General features: G+C 40.9%; 1 protein-coding gene across 3 annotated transcripts in view; it reads right to left on the reverse strand.

Moving 5' to 3' along the window:
• LRRK2 (leucine rich repeat kinase 2) overlaps positions 1–24,264 on the reverse strand; it is a 649,887-nt gene that overhangs the window by 77,829 nt on the left and 547,794 nt on the right. For all 3 annotated transcript variants that reach the window (XM_053716587.1, XM_053716586.1, XM_053716588.1), the window contains one exon: positions 22,719–22,819. In XM_053716587.1, the coding sequence (XP_053572562.1) occupies positions 22,719–22,819 (101 nt within the window). The remainder of the gene's footprint in view (positions 1–22,718; positions 22,820–24,264) is intronic.

Consider the following 24,264-nt stretch of genomic DNA (forward strand, 5'->3'; position numbering starts at 1 on the left):
TGAACTAACACCCTCTAGCTGTGAAAAACTGTCAAATGAATTCAGATAAGAAGCGGCCTTCAAGGGCATTGAAATTAGCATATGAGCCTACCTAGGTTTAGCTTTCAACTAAGAATACCAAGAAAACAATTTCCTTGTGATTATGAAAGTAAATTGGAAAGTTGTTTAAAATTACATGCCATATCTGAATCATGAAAACATAATTTATGCTTACCTGATAAATTCCTTTCTTCTGTAGTGTGATCAGTCCACGGGTCATCATTACTTCTGGGATATTACTCCTCCCCAACAGGAAGTGCAAGAGGATTCACCCAGCAGAGCTGCATATAGCTCCTCCCCTCTACGTCACTCCCAGTCATTCGACCAAGGACCAACGAGAAAGGAAAAGCCAAGGGTGAAGTGGTGACTGGAGTATAAATCAAAAAATATTTACCTGCCTTAAAAACAGGGCGGGCCGTGGACTGATCACACTACAGAAGAAAGGAATTTATCAGGTAAGCATAAATTATGTTTTCTTCTGTTAAGTGTGATCAGTCCACGGGTCATCATTACTTCTGGGATACCAATACCAAAGCAAAAGTACACGGATGACGGGAGGGATAGGCAGGCTCTTTATACAGAAGGAACCACTGCCTGAAGAACCTTTCTCCCAAAAATAGCCTCCGATGAAGCAAAAGTGTCAAATTTGTAAAATTTGGAAAAAGTATGAAGCGAAGACCAAGTTGCAGCCTTGCAAATCTGTTCAACAGAGGCCTCATTCTTGAAGGCCCAAGTGGAAGCCACAGCTCTAGTAGAATGAGCTGTAATTCTTTCAGGAGGCTGCTGTCCAGCAGTCTCATAAGCTAAACGAATTATGCTACGAAGCCAAAAAGAAAGAGAGGTAGCGGAAGCTTTTTGACCTCTCCTCTGCCCAGAGTAAATGACAAACAGAGAAGACGTTTGTCGAAATTCCTTAGTTGCCTGTAAGTAAAATTTTAGAGCACGGACTACATCCAGGTTGTGCAGTAGACGTTCCTTCTTTGAAGAAGGATTTGGGCATAAGGAAGGAACAACAATCTCTTGATTGATATTCCTGTTAGTAACTACCTTAGGTAAGAACCCAGGTTTAGTACGCAGGACTACCTTATCCGAATGAAAAATCAAATAAGGAGAATCACAATGTAAGGCTGATAATTCAGAGACTCTTCGAGCCGAGGAAATAGCCATTAAAAATAGAACTTTCCAAGATAACAACTTTATATCAATGGAATGAAGGGGTTCAAACGGAACGCCCTGTAAAACATTAAGAACAAGGTTTAAACTCCATGGTGGAGCAACAGTTTTAAACACAGGCTTAATTCTGGCCAAAGCCTGACAAAAAGCCTGGACGTCAGGAACTTCTGACAGACGTTTGTGTAACAGAATGGACAGAGCTGAGATCTGTCCCTTTAATGAACTAGCAGATAAACCCTTTTCTAAACCTTCTTGTAGAAAAGACAATATCCTAGGAATCCTAACCTTACTCCAAGAGTAACCTTTGGATTCACACCAATATAGGTATTTACTCCATATCTTATGGTAAATCTTTCTGGTAACAGGTTTCCTAGCCTGTATTAAGGTATCAATAACTGACTCAGAAAATCCACGTCTTGATAAAATCAAGCGTTCAATTTCCAAGCAGTCAGCTTCAGAGAAGTTAGATTTTGATGTTTGAAGGGACCCTGTATCAGAAGGTCCTGTTTCAGAGGTAGAGACCAAGGTGGACAGGATGACATGTCCACCAGGTCTGCATACCAAGTCCTGCGTGGCCACGCAGGTGCTATTAGAATCACTGATGCTCTCTCTTGTTTGATTCTGGCAATCAATCGAGGAAGCAACGGGAAGGGTGGAAACACGTAAGCCATCCTGAAGTCCCAAGGTGCTGTCAGAGCATCTATCAGGACTGCTCCTGGATCCCTGGATCTGGACCCGTAACGAGGAAGCTTGGCGTTCTGTCGAGACGCCATGAGATCTATCTCTGGTTTGCCCCAACGTCGAAGTATTTGGGCAAAGACCTCCGGATGAAGTTCCCACTCCCCCGGATGAAAAGTCTGACGACTTAAGAAATCGGCCTCCCAGTTCTCCACTCCCGGGATGTGGATTGCTGACAGGTGGCAAGAGTGAGACTCTGCCCAGCAAATTATCTTTGATACTTCCATCATAGCTAGGGAGCTTCTTGTCCCTCCCTGATGGTTGATGTAAGCTACAGTCGTGATGTTGTCCGACTGAAACCTGATGAACCCCCGAGTTGTCAACTGGGGCCAAGCCAGGAGGGCATTGAGAACTGCTCTCAATTCCAGAATGTTTATTGGCAGGAGACTCTCCTCCTGACTCCATTGTCCCTGAGCCTTCAGAGAATTCCAGACGGCACCCCAACCTAGAAGGCTGGCGTCTGTTGTTACAATTGTCCAGTCTGGTCTGCTGAATGGCATCCCCCTGGACAGATGTGGCCGAGAAAGACACCATAGAAGAGAATTTCTGGTCTCTTGATCCAGATTCAGAGAAGGGGATAAGTCTGAGTAATCCCCATTCCACTGACTTAGCATGCACAGTTGCAGTGGTCTGAGGTGTAAGCGTGCAAAGGGTACTATGTCCATTGCCGCTACCATTAAGCCGATTACCTCCATGCATTGAGCCACTGACGGGTGTTGAATGGAATGAAGGGTGCGGCAAGCACTTTGAAGTCTTGTTAGCCTGTCCTCTGTCAGGTAAATCTTCATTTCTACAGAATCTATAAGAGTCCCCAGGAAGGGAACTCTTGTGAGTGGAACGAGTGAACTTTTCTTTTCGTTCACCTTCCATCCATGTGACCTTAGAAATGCCAGCACTAACTCTGTATGAGACTTGGCAGTTTGAAAGCTTGAAGCTTGTATCAGAATGTCGTCTAGGTATGGAGCTACCGAGATTCCCCGCGGTCTTAGTACCGCCAGAAGAGCACCCAGAACCTTTGTGAAGATTCTTGGAGCTGTAGCCAATCCGAATGGAAGAGCCACAAACTGGTAATGCCTGTCTAGGAAGGCAAACCTTAGGTACCGATAATGATCTTTGTGAATCGGTATGTGAAGGTAAGCATCTTTTAAATCTACAGTGGTCATGTATTGACCCTCTTGGATCATAGGTAAAATTGTCCGAATAGTCTCCATCTTGAACGATGGAACTCTTAGGAATTTGTTTAGGATCTTTAAGTCCAGGATTGGTCTGAAAGTTCCCTCTTTTTTGGGAACCACAAACAGATTTGAGTAAAACCCCTGTCCCTGTTCCGATCGTGGAACTGGATGGATTACTCCCATTAACAAGAGCTCTTGTACGCAGCGTAGAAACGCCTCTTTCTTTGTCTGGATTGTTGACAATCTTGACAGATGAAATCTCTCTCTTGGAGGAGAGTATTTGAAGTCCAGAAGGTATCCCTGAGATATTATCTCTAGCGCCCAGGGATCCTGAACATCTCTTGCCCAAGCCTGGGCGAAGAGAGAAAGTCTGCCCCCCACTAGATCCGATCCCGGATCGGGGGCCCTCAATTCATGCTGTTTTAGGGGCAGCAGCAGGTTTCCTAGTCTGCTTGCCCTTGTTCCAGGACTGGTTAGGTTTCCAGCCTTGTCTGTAGCGAGCAACAGCTCCTTCCTGTTTTGGTGCAGAGGAAGTTGATACTGCTCCTGCTTTGAAATTACGAAAGGAACGAAAATTAGACTGTCTAGTCTTGGCTTTGGCTTTGTCCTGAGGCAGGGCATGGCCTTTACCTCCTGTAATGTCAGCGATAATCTCTTTCAACCCGGGCCCGAATAAGGTCTGCCCTTTGAAAGGTATATTAAGCAATTTAGACTTAGAAGTAACATCAGCTGACCAGGATTTTAGCCACAGCGCCCTGCGTGCCTGAATGGCGAATCCTGAATTTTTCGCCGTAAGTTTAGTAAGATGTACTACGGCCTCCGAAATGAATGAATTAGCTAGTTTAAGGACTCTAAGCCTGTCCGTAATGTCGTCCAGAGTAGCTGAACCAATGTTCTCTTCCAGAGACTCAATCCAGAATGCCGCTGCAGCCGTGATCGGCGCAATGCATGCAAGGGGTTGCAATATAAAACCTTGTTGAACAAACATTTTCTTAAGGTAACCCTCTAACTTTTTATCCATTGGATCTGAAAAAGCACAGCTATCCTCCACCGGGATAGTGGTACGCTTAGCTAAGGTAGAAACTGCTCCCTCCACCTTAGGGACCGTTTGCCATAAGTCCCTTGTGGTGGCGTCTATTGGAAACATTTTTCTAAATATCGGAGGGGGTGAGAACGGCACACTGGGTCTATCCCACTCCTTAGTAACAATTTCAGTAAGTCTCTTAGGTATAGGAAAAACCTCAGTACTCGTCGGTACCGCAAAATATTTATCCAACCTACACATTTTCTCTGGTATTGCAACTGTGTTACAATCATTCAGAGCCGCTAACACCTCCCCTAGTAATACACGGAGGTTTTCCAGTTTAAATTTAAAATTTGAAATATCTGAATCCAGTCTGTTTGGATCAGAACCGTCACCCACAGAATGAAGTTCTCCGTCCTCATGTTCTGCCACCTGTGACGCAGTGTCTGACATGGCCCTAATATTATCAGCGCACTCTGTTCTCACCCCAGAGTGATCACGCTTACCTCTTAGTTCTGGTAATTTAGCCAAAACCTCAGTCATAACAGTAGCCATATCCTGTAATGTGATTTGTAATGGCCGCCCAGATGTACTCGGCGCTACAATATCACGCACCTCCCTCTGAGCGGGAGATGTAGGTACTGACACGTGAGGCGAGTTAGTCGGCATAACTCTCCCCTCGTTGTTTGGTGAAATTTGTTCAATTTGTACAGATTGACTTTTATTTAAAGTAGCATCAATACAGTTAGTACATAAATTTCTATTGGGCTCCACTTTGGCATTGCAACAAATGACACAGGTATCATCCTCTGAATCAGACATGTTTAACACACTAGCAAATAAACTTGCAACTTGGAAATACAATTCAATTAGAATAATATTAAAATGTACTGTGCCTTTAAGAAGCACAGAAGATCTATGACAGTTGAAAATTAATAAATTGAAACAGTTATAGCCTCAATCCTTGTAAACAACACAACTTTAGCAAAGGTTTAATCCCATTAGCAAAGATAACAAATTCTGAAAGCAGGAAACAAATTACAGAATAAACGTTTTTTATCTCAGTCAAACTATAATTCTCACAGCTCTGCTGAGAGAAATTACCTCCCTCAAAATAAGTTTTGAAGACCCCTGAGCTCTGTAGAGATGAACCGGATCATGCAGGGAATACAATGAGTTGCTGACTGAAATATTTGATGCATAGAAAAAGCGCCAAAAAACGGCCCCTCCCCCTCACACACAGCAGTGAGGGAGAACAGAAACTGTCAGAAAAACAGATTAAGCAACTGCCAAGTGGAAAAATAGTGCCCAAACATTTATTCACACAGTACCTCAGCAAATGAAAACGATTTTACATTCCAGCAAAAACGTTAAACATAATCTCTAGTTATTAAACAGCTTTATGTATTTCTTACAGTGTAATTCTAGTGAAGTACCATTCCCCAGAATACTGAAGTGTAAAGTATACATACATGACATTATATCGGTATGGCAGGATTTTCTCATCAATTCCATTGTCAGAAAATAAAAACTGCTACATACCTCTATGCAGATTCATCTGCCCGCTGTCCCCTGATCTGAAGTTTACCTCACTCCTCAGATGGCCGAGAACAGCAATATGATCTTAACTACTCCGGCTAAAATCATAGCAAAACTCTGGTAGATTCTTCTTCAAACTCTGCCAGAGAGGTAATAACACACTCCGGTGCTATTTTAAAATAACAAACTTTTGATTGAAGATATAAAACTAAGTATAATCACCATAGTCCTCTCACACATCCTATCTAGTCGTTGGATGCAAGAGAATGACTGGGAGTGACGTAGAGGGGAGGAGCTATATGCAGCTCTGCTGGGTGAATCCTCTTGCACTTCCTGTTGGGGAGGAGTAATATCCCAGAAGTAATGATGACCCGTGGACTGATGACACTTAACAGAAGAAAGTTTAATTCTGACTAGACTGTCCCTTTAAAGTAATCAAAACATTATGGCTTGTTTTCCCAGCCTCATGTTATCTAATCCAGCATAATGCATTCAGGAGTCACTGATATATAGCGCTGATATAAGAGTACATGTCTACTAAAATAACAGATTAGCTGTATGACACGCTGGGTATTGCCATACGTTGAAAGCTTTCTGATGATTGTATTAGCAAGGGGCTGCTGCAAATGAAGAGTACCATCAGGATTATGTTGTCCTGACATAACTAGAAGTGGTTATCAAATGATGTGCATGTCACACTCTTCAAGATCAGTGACAATACATCTGGGGATTTTTTTAATTTTATATTTTTAAACCCCTGTTTTAGAAAAGCGAAAAAAATCTTGATGATAACTGACCCACATAAAATCTGGTGGGCTTTAGCCCTTAAAGAGGCATTGTATTAAAAAATGTATTTTATCGGGGGGCGGAGAAAACTGTGGAGCCATGCAGACGCAGGTATTGGGAGCTCCTGCTATAATATCATAACAAAGTGTGCCAAATGACTTTAAAATTAGCTTTTTGGATAGTAAACTTGATGTATGCTTCATTAAACACATTTTGAGCATCACCAAGACGCATATTTACAATAATTTGGGAAGTGGAGCCAAGTTGATCTACCGAGAACCGGACAACATGCAGATCACCTCTTACCTCCCTACATTATATTGAGTGATTACACTACAGAGTACTCTGGACGGACTGGTCAAACACTCCATGGCCCAGCTTTTGGTGGCTATCACTGAGAGTGGCTTATAAAGCGTTGTAAAGCCGCTATTGAAGAAGTGACGTCACAGGCTTTACGATCCCTCCGAGAGTGAAGGGGCAGCTACCTCTACTACCACAATTGGAACACTTAAACATTAGGATCCATCAGAACCTAGACCCTCTACTCTCATTTAACACTCATCTTTTGGGGGCAGCTGTGATTCTTCAACCAGCAGAGAAGATGGATTCACAAATTAAAGACGCACTAGCTGCGCTGGCACTCCGCATGGACGCTCACTTTCACTCTCTCCTTCAACACCTCTCTCTTGACCGGGAGGGCTTGACTGATGCCCCAGAAGGTGATCTCAACACAGCTGTTTACCTGCCGGAAGAAGAGGATAACCTACAACATCTCTGCCTCCATGACAAGATAGCAGATGAGACCAGTGGAGACCTACATATGTTACCTGAGCGGCCTGTTAGGATGGAGCCTCAGATTGCTTTCCTCCCGACCTCAGAGAACTACCTGGACGGTACTTTCAATTATGCAGCTGTTCACTCAGCTCCTGCTCCGAGGAGGCCGGTCGGGGCGAGACTGGAAAGAGACAGATCTGCAACCAACATTACTGGTGACACTCGCATGTCTATTCCCTGTGGAGCTGACGACTTGGAGATTCCCTGGAGCCGCATGGCGGGGGGGGTCAGAATCCTCACTCTATAGACCCCTCATTACAATGGACTCTCTCAGTTTGTCTCGCAGCACCCCTACCCCCCTCCTCCTTGTGCCTCAGCTCCTGATGCTAAAAGTCCTATCCTTTCTAATGGCAGCTCCTTCTGGACTACCGGTCATAGGAGTAGGCTAAGAAACTCAGTCGCTATGCCTTCTGTAATTCCTGGCCCTAATTAAATGTGTTAGGAATGATAGCATGTTAGTTAGCCGTAACCTGTTCCCTGCGTTATTATTATTGCCTATGTGTTAGTTTTTGATGTGCTGCCTAATTTTGAGTTGCTCTAGATAACTGATTTATGTGTTTCTTAGCTTGGGACACAAGTTAACGATATTATGTGTGTAGTTCACTATATTCGAGTCACTTTAACAATTCTTTATTTTACTCTCTTCCTTATACACCCCACTCAGTCTCTCCTTAACACTATATTTTAGGTCATAAAGGCAGGATACTACATATGGGTGGTTATACTATAATGCATGAAGACCTGGCCACGTTACAGATGTTTACCCTTATACCAAGAGGCCTCCCTTTTAACAATAATTATCACCCTTTATAACCACCCTTTATAAACAGACATATCTGATTGTATCACATGAGTACACAGTGTTTAATTGTTTACTCCTATCTATATGTAAGCTACAATATGGTGTACTTTATATATTCATTAGGCTCGAGGCACATGAACCTCCAGTTATATCCCAGCAGTCTGAATTAGTCCTAATGGGTGGTCTATTTTATGCCATATATTTCTCATGGCTTCAGCTGCTCAGTTACTGAGGATACACTTATGCTTGCCACAGCCATAATTTATTATGTGGATGTTAATAACGGTTAGCTCAAGTGCTTTACACTCATCTGTAGAAGAACTTTAGTTTGCTTTAGTGATTGTGTGTTATACCCCAGTATTTGTATTGAGTGATATACTGTACTGCTCTCCTAGTATAATACTGCCTACTTTACACTAGTCAAGGGACAACTAGGTGGCTATAACTACAATTAACTAAGCCTATAGTTTTAATCAGCATATTCTCATTTATGGCACTGAATTCTCATCCCGTAGATCTTTTAAATAACCTGTAACATGGACATAGTACTATACTTGGTGCTAACTCAGGTAATTTTAACTCACTTTGCTGCAGTTTATACTAGATCTAATATGAGACTACAATGTATTAGAATATATCTGTTTGTTGGATGTGCTTTATTTTCTTATATGTCGCTATTGGTAGTTGAACAGAGTACTTCTATCGTCCACTATATTACTATTGTACCACTGCATACACGTTTCACCTGGTATTAACGCAGATTATATGATATTTTCCAATCCCAAATGTAGTAGCAGACCTATGAATCCCTTCAGAGCTATCATCACCATTTAGACTACATCTCTAACATCAGTTAGTACAATTTTTTAACATATGTCCAGGCTCTTACAAATATCGCAAACAAACTCTCACTTCACTATTACAATTGTATGTTTAATGTTGGGAAGTTAGTTTCTATTATATTTTGCATTTTATATATTACTACTTTGCTATATCACCCAGATTGTGGGCTATTCATCTTGTTGACAAGCCTTACTACATATAGGTTTGTGTTGAATAATGCAGATACTACAGACATGTTATGCCTTGTTCATGCTGCTGTAAATAACCAAATTAATGTTATGTATACTACAATCATCAGTTTAGAACCATTTTTAGTACAGGTTTTCACACTAGGTATTCGGGTTTATAATCCTATTTCATTAGCGAGACCCTTGTGCCCATTGGACTAGTTTGATGATGGTAAAGTGATATGCCTTAATAGTAGCCAGCCTTACACTTCACTTGCCAGCTCTCTAAGAGTTGCTGATTACAGCGCTACTGCTTTTCACTCTGCATATTAGAGTTCCCTGTGCCGTTCTTATTAAGACTAATCATTCGCATAAGCCTATCTGTATTATTTATGGGATTATACTTGAAATTATGTTATACACTTTCCTATGCAAAGTATACTGGGGAGATCTTGGACCTTGTCCCATACCTTTTAAAGTTTATTATCTCACATCTTACTTTCCAGAAACACCTAAATACTAACTGCCCCATTCATCTCCATTTTGTTTGCTCTGATCCATTGGTGTAAATATACTCACTACTAAATACCTTAGCTTTCACCGTCCAGCAGTTTACTGCTCTGAGACATAAGCCCTACATTTGACCCTTGTAGCTTTCCGAGTATCTACTCTAATATTTGCCCCACTGTCTTATATAGTTTTACAGTCCATGGGGATATTCCGAGTTTGCTAGTGACTCAGTCGGTACAACTCGCACCCTTTAGGTACTCCACTATTAAATCATATGCATGGGGAGATGCTACTTATATAATCCTATGCATAGAGGAGATATAATTACCCGCTACTACACACTCACTTACGATAGCCATATCGATGACATTGCAGGCTAAACGACACCACTGATGCATTAGCATTGTTACTGGGGTCTAATAATAAAGTCCTAAAGTTAGGTACAAAAGGCTGACAATTAACTACATATTAGAGACTAGATTAATTTTATACATATGATTGCTTAGGAGCCTAAGGGAAGTCTTCTGTGCACCTAATCTCCTGTTTGTCTGATATGTCTCAGATACCCTAGTACTAAGAAACAATCATCCCTTCATCCTAGAAATAATCATCCCTTTAGTGATATCACACTCCCTTCTCTCACTTCCCACACAATTCTGCGGTCTTATCCTAAAAGGCTCCGCCCCTCCCCCCCCATATCAAGCGGCTTTTGCCCGCTGAATCTCCCCCCCCCCTTATCTACTCTGGCCCAAGAGTGGCTAGGACACACGCCAACTCCCCACATGTTGCCATCATAAGATTAAAGAGTATCCCCCCCTCTTGTCAATGTGGGGAATATTAGCCACATGATATAATTTAAACTGAGGTTCCATCTTATTCAGTGCAATTCCTTCTTTTGCATCATTTTACGGCATAACCTGCGCTATCATTTCTACTTGTTTATTCCAAACCATAGATTCCTTTACCTTAATATGGGAAATTAGCATAAGAGACATAGCTCTATACTTTATGGTTGCAGCTCCTAACTCTCCCTAGCTAAACACTTGTTATTATTATTTATGCATATTCCTCCTTAAGATAATAGAATTGGTATATGGATTCATAACGTTTGTTCTATGTAACAGTCTTCATTTGATTTGATTGTATTGTATTTCCTGCTCTGCTGCAATTATTATTTATGGACGACATTTGTATGTTACATTTCCTTACAACCTCAATAAAAATTGTTTTAAAAAAATATATATATTTTATCCATATGAATGTTAACAATGTAGGCATTTTTGTTTGAAAACAATCTTATTAATATAACAGAACAGTTGTGCATTCCCTTATAGGAACATTATATGGGTCAAAAAATAACTACTACACCTATATGAGCTTGTTGGATATACAATTCCAAAAATGGACAATGATATGTGGTTGTCTCCCCTTAGTGGCTATAACTGCAACTCTTCTGGGAAGGCTTTTAACATGATTTTAGAGTGTGTCTGTGGGAATTTCTGCCCATTTAGCCAAAGACCATTTGTGAGGTCTGTCACTGATGTTGGATGAGACATGACAATTCCTCCCATAGGTGTTCAATGGGGTTGAAATCAGGGCTCTGTACAGGCTTCCCAAGTTCCTCAAACCATGTCTTCATGGCCCTTGCTTTGCACAGGGACAAAGCCATTATGAAAAAGAAACGGGCCGTCCCCAAACTGTTGCCAAAATGTTAGAATCTCATTTTGACAATTTTTCACAACAGGACAGTGCTAGATCATGTGTGCCTTTTAGATAATATTGTGTTCACGCCTGTAGAGTTACCTAAGAGTCAGCACCGATAGGCTAAAAAAAATAATTTATGTAAGAATTTACCTGATAAATTCATTTCTTTCATATTATCAAGAGTCCATGAGCTAGTGACGTATGGGATATACAATCCTACCAGGAGGGGCAAAGTTTCCCAAACCTCAAAATGCCTATAAATACACCCCTCACCACACCCACAATTCAGTTTAACGAATAGCCAAGCAGTGGGGTGATAAAGAAAGGAGTAGAAAGCATCAACAAAGGAAATTTGGAAATAATTGTACTTTATACAAAAAATCATAACCACCATAAAAAAGGGTGGGCCTCATGGACTCTTGCCAATATGAAAGAAATGAATTTATCAGGTAAGTTCTTACATAAATTATGTTTTCTATCATGTAACTGGCAAGAGTCCATGAGCTAGTGACGTATGGGATAGCAATACCCATGATGTGGATCTCCACTCAAGAGTCACTAGAAAGGGAGGGAATAAAATAAAAACAGCCATTTTCCGCTGAAAAAATTAATCCACAACCCAAAAAAAAGTTTATTTTCATAATTGAAAGAAAAAAACTTAAATCAAAAGCAGAAGAATCAAACTGAAACAGCTGCCTGAAGAACTTTTCTACCAAAAACTGCTTCCGAAGAAGACGGTAGAATTTAGTAAATATATGCAAAGAGGACCAAGTTGCCGCTTTGCAAATCTGATCAACTGAAGCTTCATTCTTAAAAGCCCACGAAGTGGAGACTGATCTAGTAGAATGAGCTGCAATTCTCTGAGGCGGGGCCTGACCCGACTCCAAATAAGCTTGATGAATCAAAAGTTTCAACCAAGAAGCCAAGGAAATAGCAGAAGCCTTCTGACCTTTCCTAGTACCAGAAAATAAAACAAATAGACTGGAAGTCTTCCTGAAATCTTTAGTAGCTTCCACATAATATTTCAAAGCTCTTACCACATCCAAAGAATGTAAGGATCTTTCCAAAGAATTCTTAGGATTAGGACACAAGGAAGGGACAACACTTTCTCTACTAATGTTGTTAGAATTCACAACCTTAGGTAAAAATTGAAAAGAAGTCCGAAAAACTGCCTTATCCTGATGAAAAATCAGAAAAGGAGACTCACAAGAAAGAGCAGATAACTCAGAAACTCTTCTAGCAGAAGAGATGGCCAAAAGGAACAACATTTTCCAAGAAAGTAGTTTAATGTCCAAAGAATGCATAGGTTCAAATGGAGGAGCCTGTAAAGCCTTCAGAACCAAATTAAGACTCCAAGGAGGAGAACTTGATTTAATAACAGGCTTAATACGAACTAAAGCCTGTAAAAAACAGTGTATATCAGGTAGTATAGCAATCTTTCTGTGAAATAAAACAGAAAGAGCGGAGATTTGTCCTTTCAAGGAACTTGCAGACAAACCCTTATCCAAACCATCCTGAAGAAACTGTAAAATTCTAGGAATTCTAAAAGAATGCCAGGAGAATTTATGAGAAGAACACCAAAAAAAAAAAGGACCTTGAGATAGTAGGTCTGGCCGTAACGGAAGTGGCCAAGGCAGGCAACTGGACATCCGAACCAGATCCGCATACCAAAACCTGTGTGGCCATGCTGGAGCCACCAGCAGCACAAATGATTGTTCCATGATGATTTTGGAGATCACTCTTGGAAGGAGAACTAGAGGCGGGAAAATGTAAGCAGGATGATAACACCAAGGAAGTGTCAGCGCATCCACTGCTTCCGCTTGTACATCCCTGGACCTGGAAAGGTATCTGGGAAGTTTCTTGTTTAGATGAGAGGCCATGAGATCTATTTCTGGAAGACCCCACATCTGAACAATCTGAGAAAATACATCTGGATGGAGAGACCACTCCCCTGGATGTAAAGTCTGGCGGCTGAGATAATCCACCTCCCAATTGTCTACACCTGGGATATGTACCGCAGAGATTAGACAGGAGCTGGATTCCGCCCAAGCAAGTATCCGAGATACTTCTTTCATAGCTTGGGGACTGTGAGTCCCACCCTGATGATTGACATATGCCACTGTTGTGATATTGTCTGTCTGAAAACAAATGAACGGTTCTCTCTTTAACAGAGGCCAAAACTGAAGAGCTCTGAGAATTGCACGGAGTTCTAAAATATTTATTGGTAATCTCGCCTCTTGAGATTTCCAAACCCCTTGTGCTGTCAGAGATCCCCAAACAGCTCCCCAACCTGAAAGACTCCCATCTGTTGTAATCATAGTCCAGGTTGGCCGAACAAAAGAAGCCCCTTGAACTAAACGATGGTGATCTATCCACCATGTCAGAGAGTGTCGTACATTGGGATTTAAGGATATTAATTGTGATATCTTTGTAGAATCCCTGCACCATTGGTTCAGCATACAAAGCTGTAGAGGTCTCATGTGAAAACGAGCAAAGGGGATGGCGTCCGATGCTGAAGTCATGAGACCTAAAACTTCCATGCACATAGCCACTGAAGGGAATAACAGATTGAAGGTGCCGGCAGGCTGGAACCAATTTTAAACATCTCTTGTCTGTTAGATTCAGTGTTCATGACTCTGTCTCTATCTGGAAGCCTAAAAAGGTGACCCTTGTCTGAGGAATCAAGAAACTTTTTGGTAAATTGATCCTCCAACCATGTTTCCGAAGAAACAACACTAGTTGAATCGTGTGAGATTCTGCAGTACATAAAGACTGAGCTAGTACCAAGATATCGTCCAAATAAGGAAACACTGCAATACCCTGTTCTCTGATTACAGAGAGTAGGGCACCCAGAACCTTTGAGAAGATTCTTGGAGCTGTTGCTAGGCCAAATGGAAGAGCAACAAATTGGTAATGCTTGTTTAGAAAAGAGAATCTCAGAAACTGATAATGTTCTGGATGAATCGGAATATGAAGGTATGCATCCTGCAAGTCTATTGTGGACATATAATGTCCTTGCTGAACAAAAGGCAGAATAGTCCTTATAGTCACCATCTTGAAAGTTGGTACTCTTACATAACGATTCAAATTTTTCAGATCCAGAACTGGTCTGAATAAATTTTCCTTTTTTGGGACAATGAATAGATTTGAATAAAACCCCAAACCTTGTTCCTGAAGAGGAACTGGCATGAATACCCCTGAAGACTCCAGGTCTGAAACACACTTCAGGAAAGCCAGAGCTTTTACTGGATTTGCTGGGATACGTGAGAAAAAAAAATCTTCTCACAGGAGGTCTTACTCTGAATCCTATTCGATACCCTTGAGAGACAATGCTCTGAATCCATTGATTTTGGACAGATTTTATCCAAATATCCTTGAAAAACCTTAATCTGCCCCTTACCAGCTGAGCTGGAATGAGGGCCGCACCTTCATGTGGACTTAGGGGCTGACTTTGGTTTCCTAAATGGCTTGGATTTATTCCAATTTGAGGAAGGCTTCCAATTGGAAGCAGATTCCTTGGGGGGAGGATTGAGTTTTTGTTCCTTATTCTGACGAAAGGAACGAAAACGGTTAGAAGCCTTAGATTTACCCTTAGGTTTTTTATCCTGAGGCAGAAAAACTCCCTTTCCCCCAGTGACAGTTGAAATAATAGAATCCAACTGAGAACCAAATAAATTATTACCTTGGAAAGAAGAGATAGTAATCTAGATTTAGATGTCATATCAGCATTCCAAGATTTAAGCCACAAAGCTCTTCTAGCTAATATAGCTAAAGACATGGATCTAACATCAATTTTGATAATATCAAAAATGGCATCACAAATAAAATGATTAGCATATTGCAGTAAGCGAATGATGCTAGATAAGTCAGAATCCAATTCCTGTAGTGCTAAATTCTCCAACCAGAAAGTTGATGCAGCCGCAACATCAGCCAAAGAAATTGCAGGTCTAAGAAGATGACCTGAATATAAATAGGCCTTCCTTAGATAAGATTCAAGCTTCCTATCTAAAGGATCCTTAAAGGAAGTACTATGTTCCATAGGAATAGTGGTACGTTTAGCAAGAGTAGAAATAGCCCCATCAACTTTGGGGATTTTCTCCCAAAACTCTATAGATTTTGCTGGTAAAGGATACAATTTTTAAACCTTGAAGAAGGAATAAAAGAAGTACCTGGCTTATTCCATTCCTTAGAAATCATATCAGAAAACAGAATTTATGCTTACCTGATAAATTACTTTCTCCAACGGTGTGTCCGGTCCACGGCGTCATCCTTACTTGTGGGAAATATCTCTTCCCCAACAGGAAATGGCAAAGAGTCCCAGCAAAGCTGGCCATATAGTCCCTCCTAGGCTCCGCCCACCCCAGTCATTCGACCGACGGACAGGAGGAAAAAATAGGAGAAACCATAGGGTGCCGTGGTGACTGTAGTTAGAGAAAATAATTCATCAAACCTGATTAAAAAACCAGGGCGGGCCGTGGACCGGACACACCGTTGGAGAAAGTAATTTATCAGGTAAGCAAGTAAGTGTCCGGTCCACGGCATCATCCTTACTTGTGGGAACCAATACCAAAGCTTTAGGACACGGATGAAGGGAGGGAGCAAATCAGGTTACCTAAACGGAAGGCACCACGGCTTGCAAAACCTTTCTCCCAAAAATAGCCTCCGAAGGCCCATGTGGAAGCCACAGCCCTAGTGGAGTGAGCTGTGATTCTTTCAGGAGGCTGCCGTCCGGCAGTCTCATAAGCCAATCGGATGATGCTTTTAAGCCAAAAGGAAAGAGAGGTAGAAGTTGCTTTTTGACCTCTCCTTTTACCAGAATAGACGACAAACAGAGAAGATGTTTGTCTGAACTCTTTTGTAGCTTCTAAGTAAAATTTTAGAGCACGGACTACATCTAAATTGTGTAGCAAACGTTCCTTCTTTGAAACTGGATTCGGACACAAAGAAGGTACACCTATCTCCTGGTTAATATTTTTGTTGGAAACAACCTTTGGAAGAAAACCAGGCTTAGTACGCAAAACAACCTTATCTGAATGGAACACCAGATAGGGCGGAGTACACTGCAGAGCAGATAACTCAGAAACTCTTCTAGCAGAAGAAATAGCAACCAAAAACAAAACTTTCCAAGATAACAACTTAATATCTATGGAATGTAAGGGTTCAAACGGAACCCCTTGAAGAACTGAAAGAACTAGATTTAAACTCCAGGGAGGAGTCAAAGGTCTGTAAACAGGCTTGATCCTAACCAGAGCCTGAACAAATGCTTGAACATCTGGCACAGCTGCCAGTCGTTTGTGTAGTAAGACAGATAAAGCAGAAATCTGTCCTTTTAGAGAACTCGCAGATAATCCTTTATCCAAACCTTGTTGTAGAAAGGAAAGGATCTTAGGAATTTTTATCTTATTCCATGGGAATCCCTTGGATTCACACCAGCAGATATATCTTTTCCATATTTTATGGTAAATTTTTCTAGTTACCGGTTTTCTGGCTTGAACCAGAGTATCTATCACAGAATCTGAAAACCCACGCTTTGATAGAATCAAGCGTTCAATCTCCAAGCCGTCAGCTGGAGGGAGACCAGATTTGGATGTTCGAATGGACCCTGCACAAGAAGGTCCTGTCTCAAAGGTAGCTTCCATGGTGGAGCCGATGACATATTCACCAGGTCTGCATACCAAATCCTGCGTGGCCACGCAGGAGCTATCAACATCACCGAGACTCTCTCCTGCTTGATCCTGGCTACCAGCCTGGGAATGGGAGGAAACGGTGGAAACACATAAGCTAGGTTGAAGGTCCAAGGCGCTACTAGTGCATCCACTAGAGTCGCCTTGGGATCCCTGGATCTGGACCCGTAGCAAGGAACCTTGAAGTTCTGACGAGACGCCATCAGATCCATATCTGGAATGCCCCATAATTGCGTCAACTGGGCAAAGATCTCCGGGTGGAGTTCCCACTCCCCCGGATGGAATGTCTGACGACTCAAGTAATCCGCTTCCCAGTTTTCCACACCTGGGATGTGGATCGCAGATAGGTGGCAGGAGTGATCCTCCGCCCATTGTATTATTTTGGTCACTTCTTTCATTGCCAGGGAACTCCTTGTTCCCCCCTGATGATTGATATAAGCAACAGTCGTCAAGTTGTCTGATTGGAATCTTATGAATCTGGCCTTTGCTAGCTGAGGCCAAGCCCTGAGAGCATTGAATATCGCTCTTAGTTCCAGAATGTTTATCGGGAGAAGAGACTCTTCCCGAGACCATGGTCTTAGATGAATTCGCGCAAAAGGAACTATGTCCATTGCTGCAACCATCAACCCTACTACTTCCATGCACTGAGCTATGGAAGGACGTGGAACAGAATGAAGAACTTGACAAGCGCTTAGAAGTTTTGACTTTCTGACATCTGTCAGAAAAATCCTCATTTCTAAAGAATCTATTATTGTTCCCAAGAAGGGAACTCTTGTCGACGGAGACAGAGAACTTTTTTCTATGTTCACCTTCCATCCGTGAGATCTGAGAAAGGCCAGAACGATGTCTGTATGAGCCTTTGCCTTTGAAAGGGACGACGCTTGTATTAGAATGTCATCCAAGTATGGTACTACTGCAATGCCCCTTGGTCTTAGAACCGCTAGAAGGGACCCGAGTACCTTTGTGAAAATCCTTGGAGCAGTGGCTAACCCGAATGGGAGGGCCACAAACTGGTAATGTTTGCCCAGAAAGGCGAACCTTAGGAACTGATGATGTTCTTTGTGGATAGGAATATGTAGGTACGCATCCTTTAGATCCACGGTAGTCATAAATTGACCTTCCTGGATTGTAGGTAGAATCGTTCGAATGGTTTCCATTTTGAACGATGGTACTCTGAGAAATTTGTTTATTATTTTTAAATCCAGAATTGGTCTGAAGGTTCCCTCTTTTTTGGGAACTACGAACAGATTTGAGTAAAATCCCATTCCTTGTTCCGCCATTGGAACTGGGTGTATCACTCCCATCTTTAACAGGTCTTCTACACAATGTAAGAATGCCTGTCTCTTTATTTGGTTTGAGGATAAGTGAGACATGTGAAACCTTCCCCTTGGGGGTAGTTCCTTGAATTCCAGAAGATAACCCTGAGAAACTATTTCTAGCGTCCAGGGATCCTGAACATCTCTTGCCCAAGCCTGAGCAAAGAGAGAGAGTCTGCCCCCCACTAGATCCGGTCCCGGATCGGGGGCTACTCCTTCATGCTGTTTTGTTAGCAGCAGCAGGCTTCTTGGCCTGCTTACCCTTGTTCCAGCCTTGCATCGGTTTCCAGGCTGGTTTGGTCTGTGAAGCATTACCCTCTTGCTTAGAGGATGCAGAATTAGAGGCCGGTCCGTTCCTGAAATTACGAAAGGAACGAAAATTAGACTTATTCTTGGCTTTGAAAGGCCTATCTTGTGGGAGGGCGTGGCCCTTTCCCCCAGTGATGTCTGAGATAACCTCTTTCAATTCTGGCCCAAAGAGAGTTTTACCCTTGAAGGGCATATTAAGCAATTTTGTCTTGGATGATACATCCGCTGACCAAGACTTTAGCCAAAGCGCTCTGCGCGCCACAATTGCAAACCCTGAATTTTTCGCCGCTAATCTAGCTAATTGTAAAGCGGCATCTAAAATAAAAGAATTAGCCAACTTAAGTGCGTGAACTCTGTCCATAACCTCCTCATATGGAGTTTCTCTACTGAGCGACTTTTCTAGTTCCTCGAACCAGAACCACGCTGCTGTAGTGACAGGAACAATGCACAAAATGGGTTGCAGAAGGTAACCTTGCTGTACAAAAATCTTTTTAAGCAAACCCTCCAATTTTTTATCCATAGGATCTTTGAAAGCACAATTATCCTCGATAGGAATAGTAGTGCGCTTGTTTAGAGTAGAAACTGCCCCCTCGACCTTAGGAACTGTCTGCCATAAGTCCTTTCTGGGGTAGACCATAGGAAATAATTTCTTAAATATAGGAGGGGGGACAAAAGGTATGCCGGGCTTCTCCCACTCCTTATTCACTATGTCCGCCACCCGCTTGGGTATAGGAAAAGCGTCGGGGTGCACCGGAACCTCTAGGAACTTGTCCATCTTGCATAATTTTTCTGGAATGACCAGGTTGTCACAATCATCCAGAGTAGATAACACCTCCTTAAGCAGTGCGCGGAGATGCTCTAATTTAAATTTAAATGTCACAACATCAGGTTCAGCCTGTTGAGAAATTTTTCCTGAATCTGAAATTTCCCCATCTGACAAAACCTCCCTCATGGCCCCTTCAGATTGGTGTGAGGGTATGACAGAGCAATTATCATCAGAGCAATCGCGCTTTCTCTGATATGCAGGCATTTTGGATAAAATATTTGCTATGGAGTTATCCATTACTGCCGTCAATTGTTGCATAGTAATAAACATTGGCGCGCTAGAAGTACTAGGGGCCTCCTGCGTGGGCAAAACTGGTATAGACACAGAAGGAGATGATGTAGAACCATGTCTACTCCCTTCATCTGATGAATCATCTTGGGCAACTTCATTATCTGTGGCAGTACTGTCCTTACTTTGTTTGGACGCTATGGCACAATTATCACACAATTTTGAAGGGGGAGACACATTGACTTTCATACATATAGAACATAGCTTATCTGAAGGTACAGACATGTTAAACAGGCTTAAACTTGTCAATAAAGCACAAAAAACGTTTTAAAACAAAACCGTTACTGTCTCTACAAATTTTAAACAGAGCACACTTTATTACTGAATATGTGAAAAAGTATGAAGGAATTGTTCAAAATTTACCAAAATTTCACCACAGTGTCTTAAAGCATTCAAAGTATTGCACACCAATTTTCAGAGCTTTAACCCTTAAAACAACGAAACCGGAGCCGGTTACAGTTTTAACTCCTCTACAGTCCCAGCTACAGCCTTTGCTGCGACTTTACCAAACCCAGGGGGGAATACGATACCAAATGAAGTGTGAATTACCAGCATAAACATGTATAAAATGCCCAAATAAAGCAATCGATTTTGCCCATAAAAGTGTCTACCAGTTTTATAGCCCATATTAAGCCCTTTATTCTGTTTGAGACTAAGAAAATGGCTCACCAGTCCCCATGAGGGGAAATGACAGCCTTCCAGCATTACACAGTCTTGTTAGAAATATGGCTAGTCATACCTTAAGCAGAAAAGTCTGCTAACTGTTTCCCCCAACTGAAGTTACTTCATCTCAACAGTCCTATGTGGAAACAGCAAACGATTTTAGTTACTGTCTGCTAAAATCATCTTCCTCTCACAAACAGAATTCTTCATCTTTTTCTGTTTCAGAGTAAATAGTACATACCAGCACTATTTTAAAATAACAAACTCTTGATAGTAGAATAAAAAACTACAACTAAACACCACATACTCTTAACCATCTCCGTGGAGATGTTGCCTGTGCAACGGCAAAGAGAATGACTGGGGTGGGCGGAGCCTAGGAGGGACTATATGGCCAGCTTTGCTGGGACTCTTTGCCATTTCCTGTTGGGGAAGAGATATTTCCCACAAGTAAGGATGACGCCGTGGACCGGACACACCAATGTTGGAGAAATAGCCTCAGGAATAGGAAAAACCCCTGGAGAAACCACAGGAGGCTTAAAAACAGCATTTAAACTTTTATTAGACTGAACGTCAAGAGGTCTGGTTACCTCAATATCCAAAGTAATTAACACTGCTTTTAATAAAGAACGCATGTACTCTATTTTAAATAAATAAGTAGATTTGTCAGTGTCAATGTCTGAGGAAGGATCTTCTGTATCAGATAGATCCTCATCAGAAGAGGATAAATTATTATGTTGTTGGTCATTTGAAATTTCATCAACTAAATGAGAAGTTTTAAAAGATCTTTTACGTTTATTAGAAGGTGGAAATGCAGACAAAGCCTTCAAGATGGAATCAGAAACAAAGTCTTTAAAATTTACAGGTATATCATGCACATTAGAAGTTGAAGGAACTGCAACTGGCAATGTACTATTACTGATGGATACACTATCTGCATGTAAAAGTTTATCATGACAACTATTACAAATGATATTCGGCGAAATAATTTCAACAATTTTACAACAAATGCACTTAGCTTTGGTAGAACCGATGTCAGGCAGCAATGTTCCAGCAGAAACTTCTGAGGAAGGATCAGATTGAGACATCTTGCAAAATGTAAGAGAAAAAACAACATATAAAGCAAAATTATCTATTTCCTTATATGACAGTTTCAGGAATGGGAAAAAATGCAAATAGCATAGGCCTCTGATAGAGAAAAAAGCAAGAGGCAAACATCAATGGGGTATTGAAATAATGAAAAAGTATGACGCACAAACGTAACGTAAACTTTTTTGGCGCCAAAAATAACTGGAAATGAAAAGGTCAAGTATGACGCCGGAAATGACGAAGTTGCGTCATAGACGTATTTTTCTGCGCCAAGAATGACGCAATAAAGTTTAGCATTTGTCGCACCCGCGGGCCTAAAGCCGCCCGCAATTTGCAAGAAGTAGTCAATTGAAAAAAGACTAAACCCCAAGTAAGAAAATGTTTTCTTTAAAAGATGTTTATATTTCCCAAATATGAAACTGACAGTCTGCAGAAGGAAATACATGAACCTGACTCATGGCAAATATAAGTACAAACCATAGCTGAGGTGTCTTAAGAAATAAAAACTTACTTACCCAAAGACATCCATCCACATATAGCAGATAGCCAAACCAGTACTGAAACAGTTATCAGTAGAGGTAATGGTAAATAGAGAGTATATTGTCGATCTGAAAAGGGAGGTAGGAGATGAATCTCTACGACCGATAACAGAGAACCTATGAAATAGACCCCCATTAGGGAAAGCATTGATTCAATAAGTGATACTCCCTTCATGTCCCTCTGACATTCGCTGTACTCTGAGAGGAATCGGGCTTCAACAATGCTGAGAAGCGCATATCAACGTAGAAATCTTAGCGCAAACTTACTTCACCACCTCCATAGGAGGCAAAGTTTGTAAAACTGAATTGTGGGTGTGGTGAGGGGTGTATTTATAGGCATTTTGAGGTTTGGGAAACTTTGCCCCTCCTGGTAGGATTGTATATCCCATACGTCACTAGCTCATGGACTCTTGCCAATTACATGAAAGAAATGTAAGTCTGTCAAAAGAACTGAAATAAGGGGGCAGTCTGCAGGGGGTAAAAAGTATATTAATATAACCATGTTGGGTGTGCAAAACTGGGCAATTGGTAATAAAGGGATTATCTATCTTTTTAAACAATACAAATTTTAGAGTAGAATGTCCCTTTAAATGTTGAAACATATATAGAAATATATGAATTGTTTATGAATATGTTATTTAAAAGAAAATGTATATATAATAAAAAGCTGTACCTCAGCAGATTTTGGACGTTCATCAGGATTCTCTTTCAAACACTTTTTAATCAATAATTCAACCTCTGGCCATGCAGCACAATTATATTCTTTTACGGGATCTATTTAAAAAAGAAAAGAGGAATTTAGAAGCAGGGCTCCCACATTTTAGTATCATTCTATATATACTTGTATACAAACACCATTAACTGTAGCCTGAATTACTAATACTGTGTGTCTGAGTCCTAAATATTATTCCTGGCTCCTCTTTTGTCGACCTACTTGTCCATTCATAAAGCCATAGACGTTGCACCTGGGTCTACATAAACACTACATATACAGCCTCCACGAACCTGCAATTGAAGATACTTTGGGCCACATTACAAGTGGAGTGCTAATTAACGCTCCTGCTTGATCGTTAATTGCATTAGCAGTAAGCTTTTTCCGTTTGGCGGGATTAACTCGTACTATAAATTGAAAGTAAACTGTTTTCTCTTGTGCGCTAACTTGACGAGCGCAAAAAGACGAAGTTAGAATATCGCATCTGCATTCAATATTCCCCCATAGAAGTCAATGGAGCAAAAAAGTGGGGAAAAAACACCCTATTCTCGCACAAATCCGATCACATATTCACATGTGCGCTAATCCGACATGAATGTTTTTCACACAGAACAATATGTTCTATTTATTCATATATCCATCTTTCTACATATATCTGATGGTATTTTGGTACAATATAATATATACCTGTATAAACACATGAAAATAAATAGGTATAGATATATACTGATATATATGGAAAATATCTATTTAAAAATATTTAGAACATATTCTGCTATGTGCAGAAAGTAGGAATGTGAAATATTTACACAGTATAACACTTTATTAAATATGAGTATTGCATAAATATGTGTTTACATGTTTTCATCTACTTAACTGTAAAGGGCTCCAATGCACTTATATAAATATCTATATATGTATACATACATATATGGTTATATATGTCTGTAAATACAAAAATCCACATAGAAATACATATATACACATATACAAACATTTACTCACACACATACATATACATTTTAAGAGATGTACATGTATATAGCTCAATAATAAATCAATTTTCAGGCCTGAGATTTCATATCCTTTATTAATTTTGTGTGCAATATTTTTTTTTTATAATTTTTTATTAGATAGTGTTATTATGAGTGTAACTATACTTTTGAAACAGTTACCCAAAGCTCTGAAGTTGCGTAATAGTTCTAGTGTAAATCGCGATTACTCTCAAGCAATTGTGTTTACTTTCAATTTGTAATAAGAGTGTAAAACCCGATGAGCGTAAACAAACACCAGCGATGAACCCTGTATCGCTCGCGTGCAAACGTTTGCGCTCCACACATAATCTGGTCCTTTGTGGGGAATGAAGTTGATAAAGCAGGATAAAAAGCAGAATAAAAGGGTGTAAAAAGCTGTCTACATGTTTTGTGGGATAATGTAGAAGATATTTATTTTTCATAGTTATAAATGGTACATACGTTCCTGTTGGGGCCACATGGGAACTACAAAA

The sequence above is a fragment of the Bombina bombina genome, chromosome 6 (genome assembly GCF_027579735.1).
Source record: "Bombina bombina isolate aBomBom1 chromosome 6, aBomBom1.pri, whole genome shotgun sequence".
In the NCBI taxonomy this organism is placed as follows: Eukaryota; Metazoa; Chordata; class Amphibia; order Anura; family Bombinatoridae; genus Bombina; species Bombina bombina.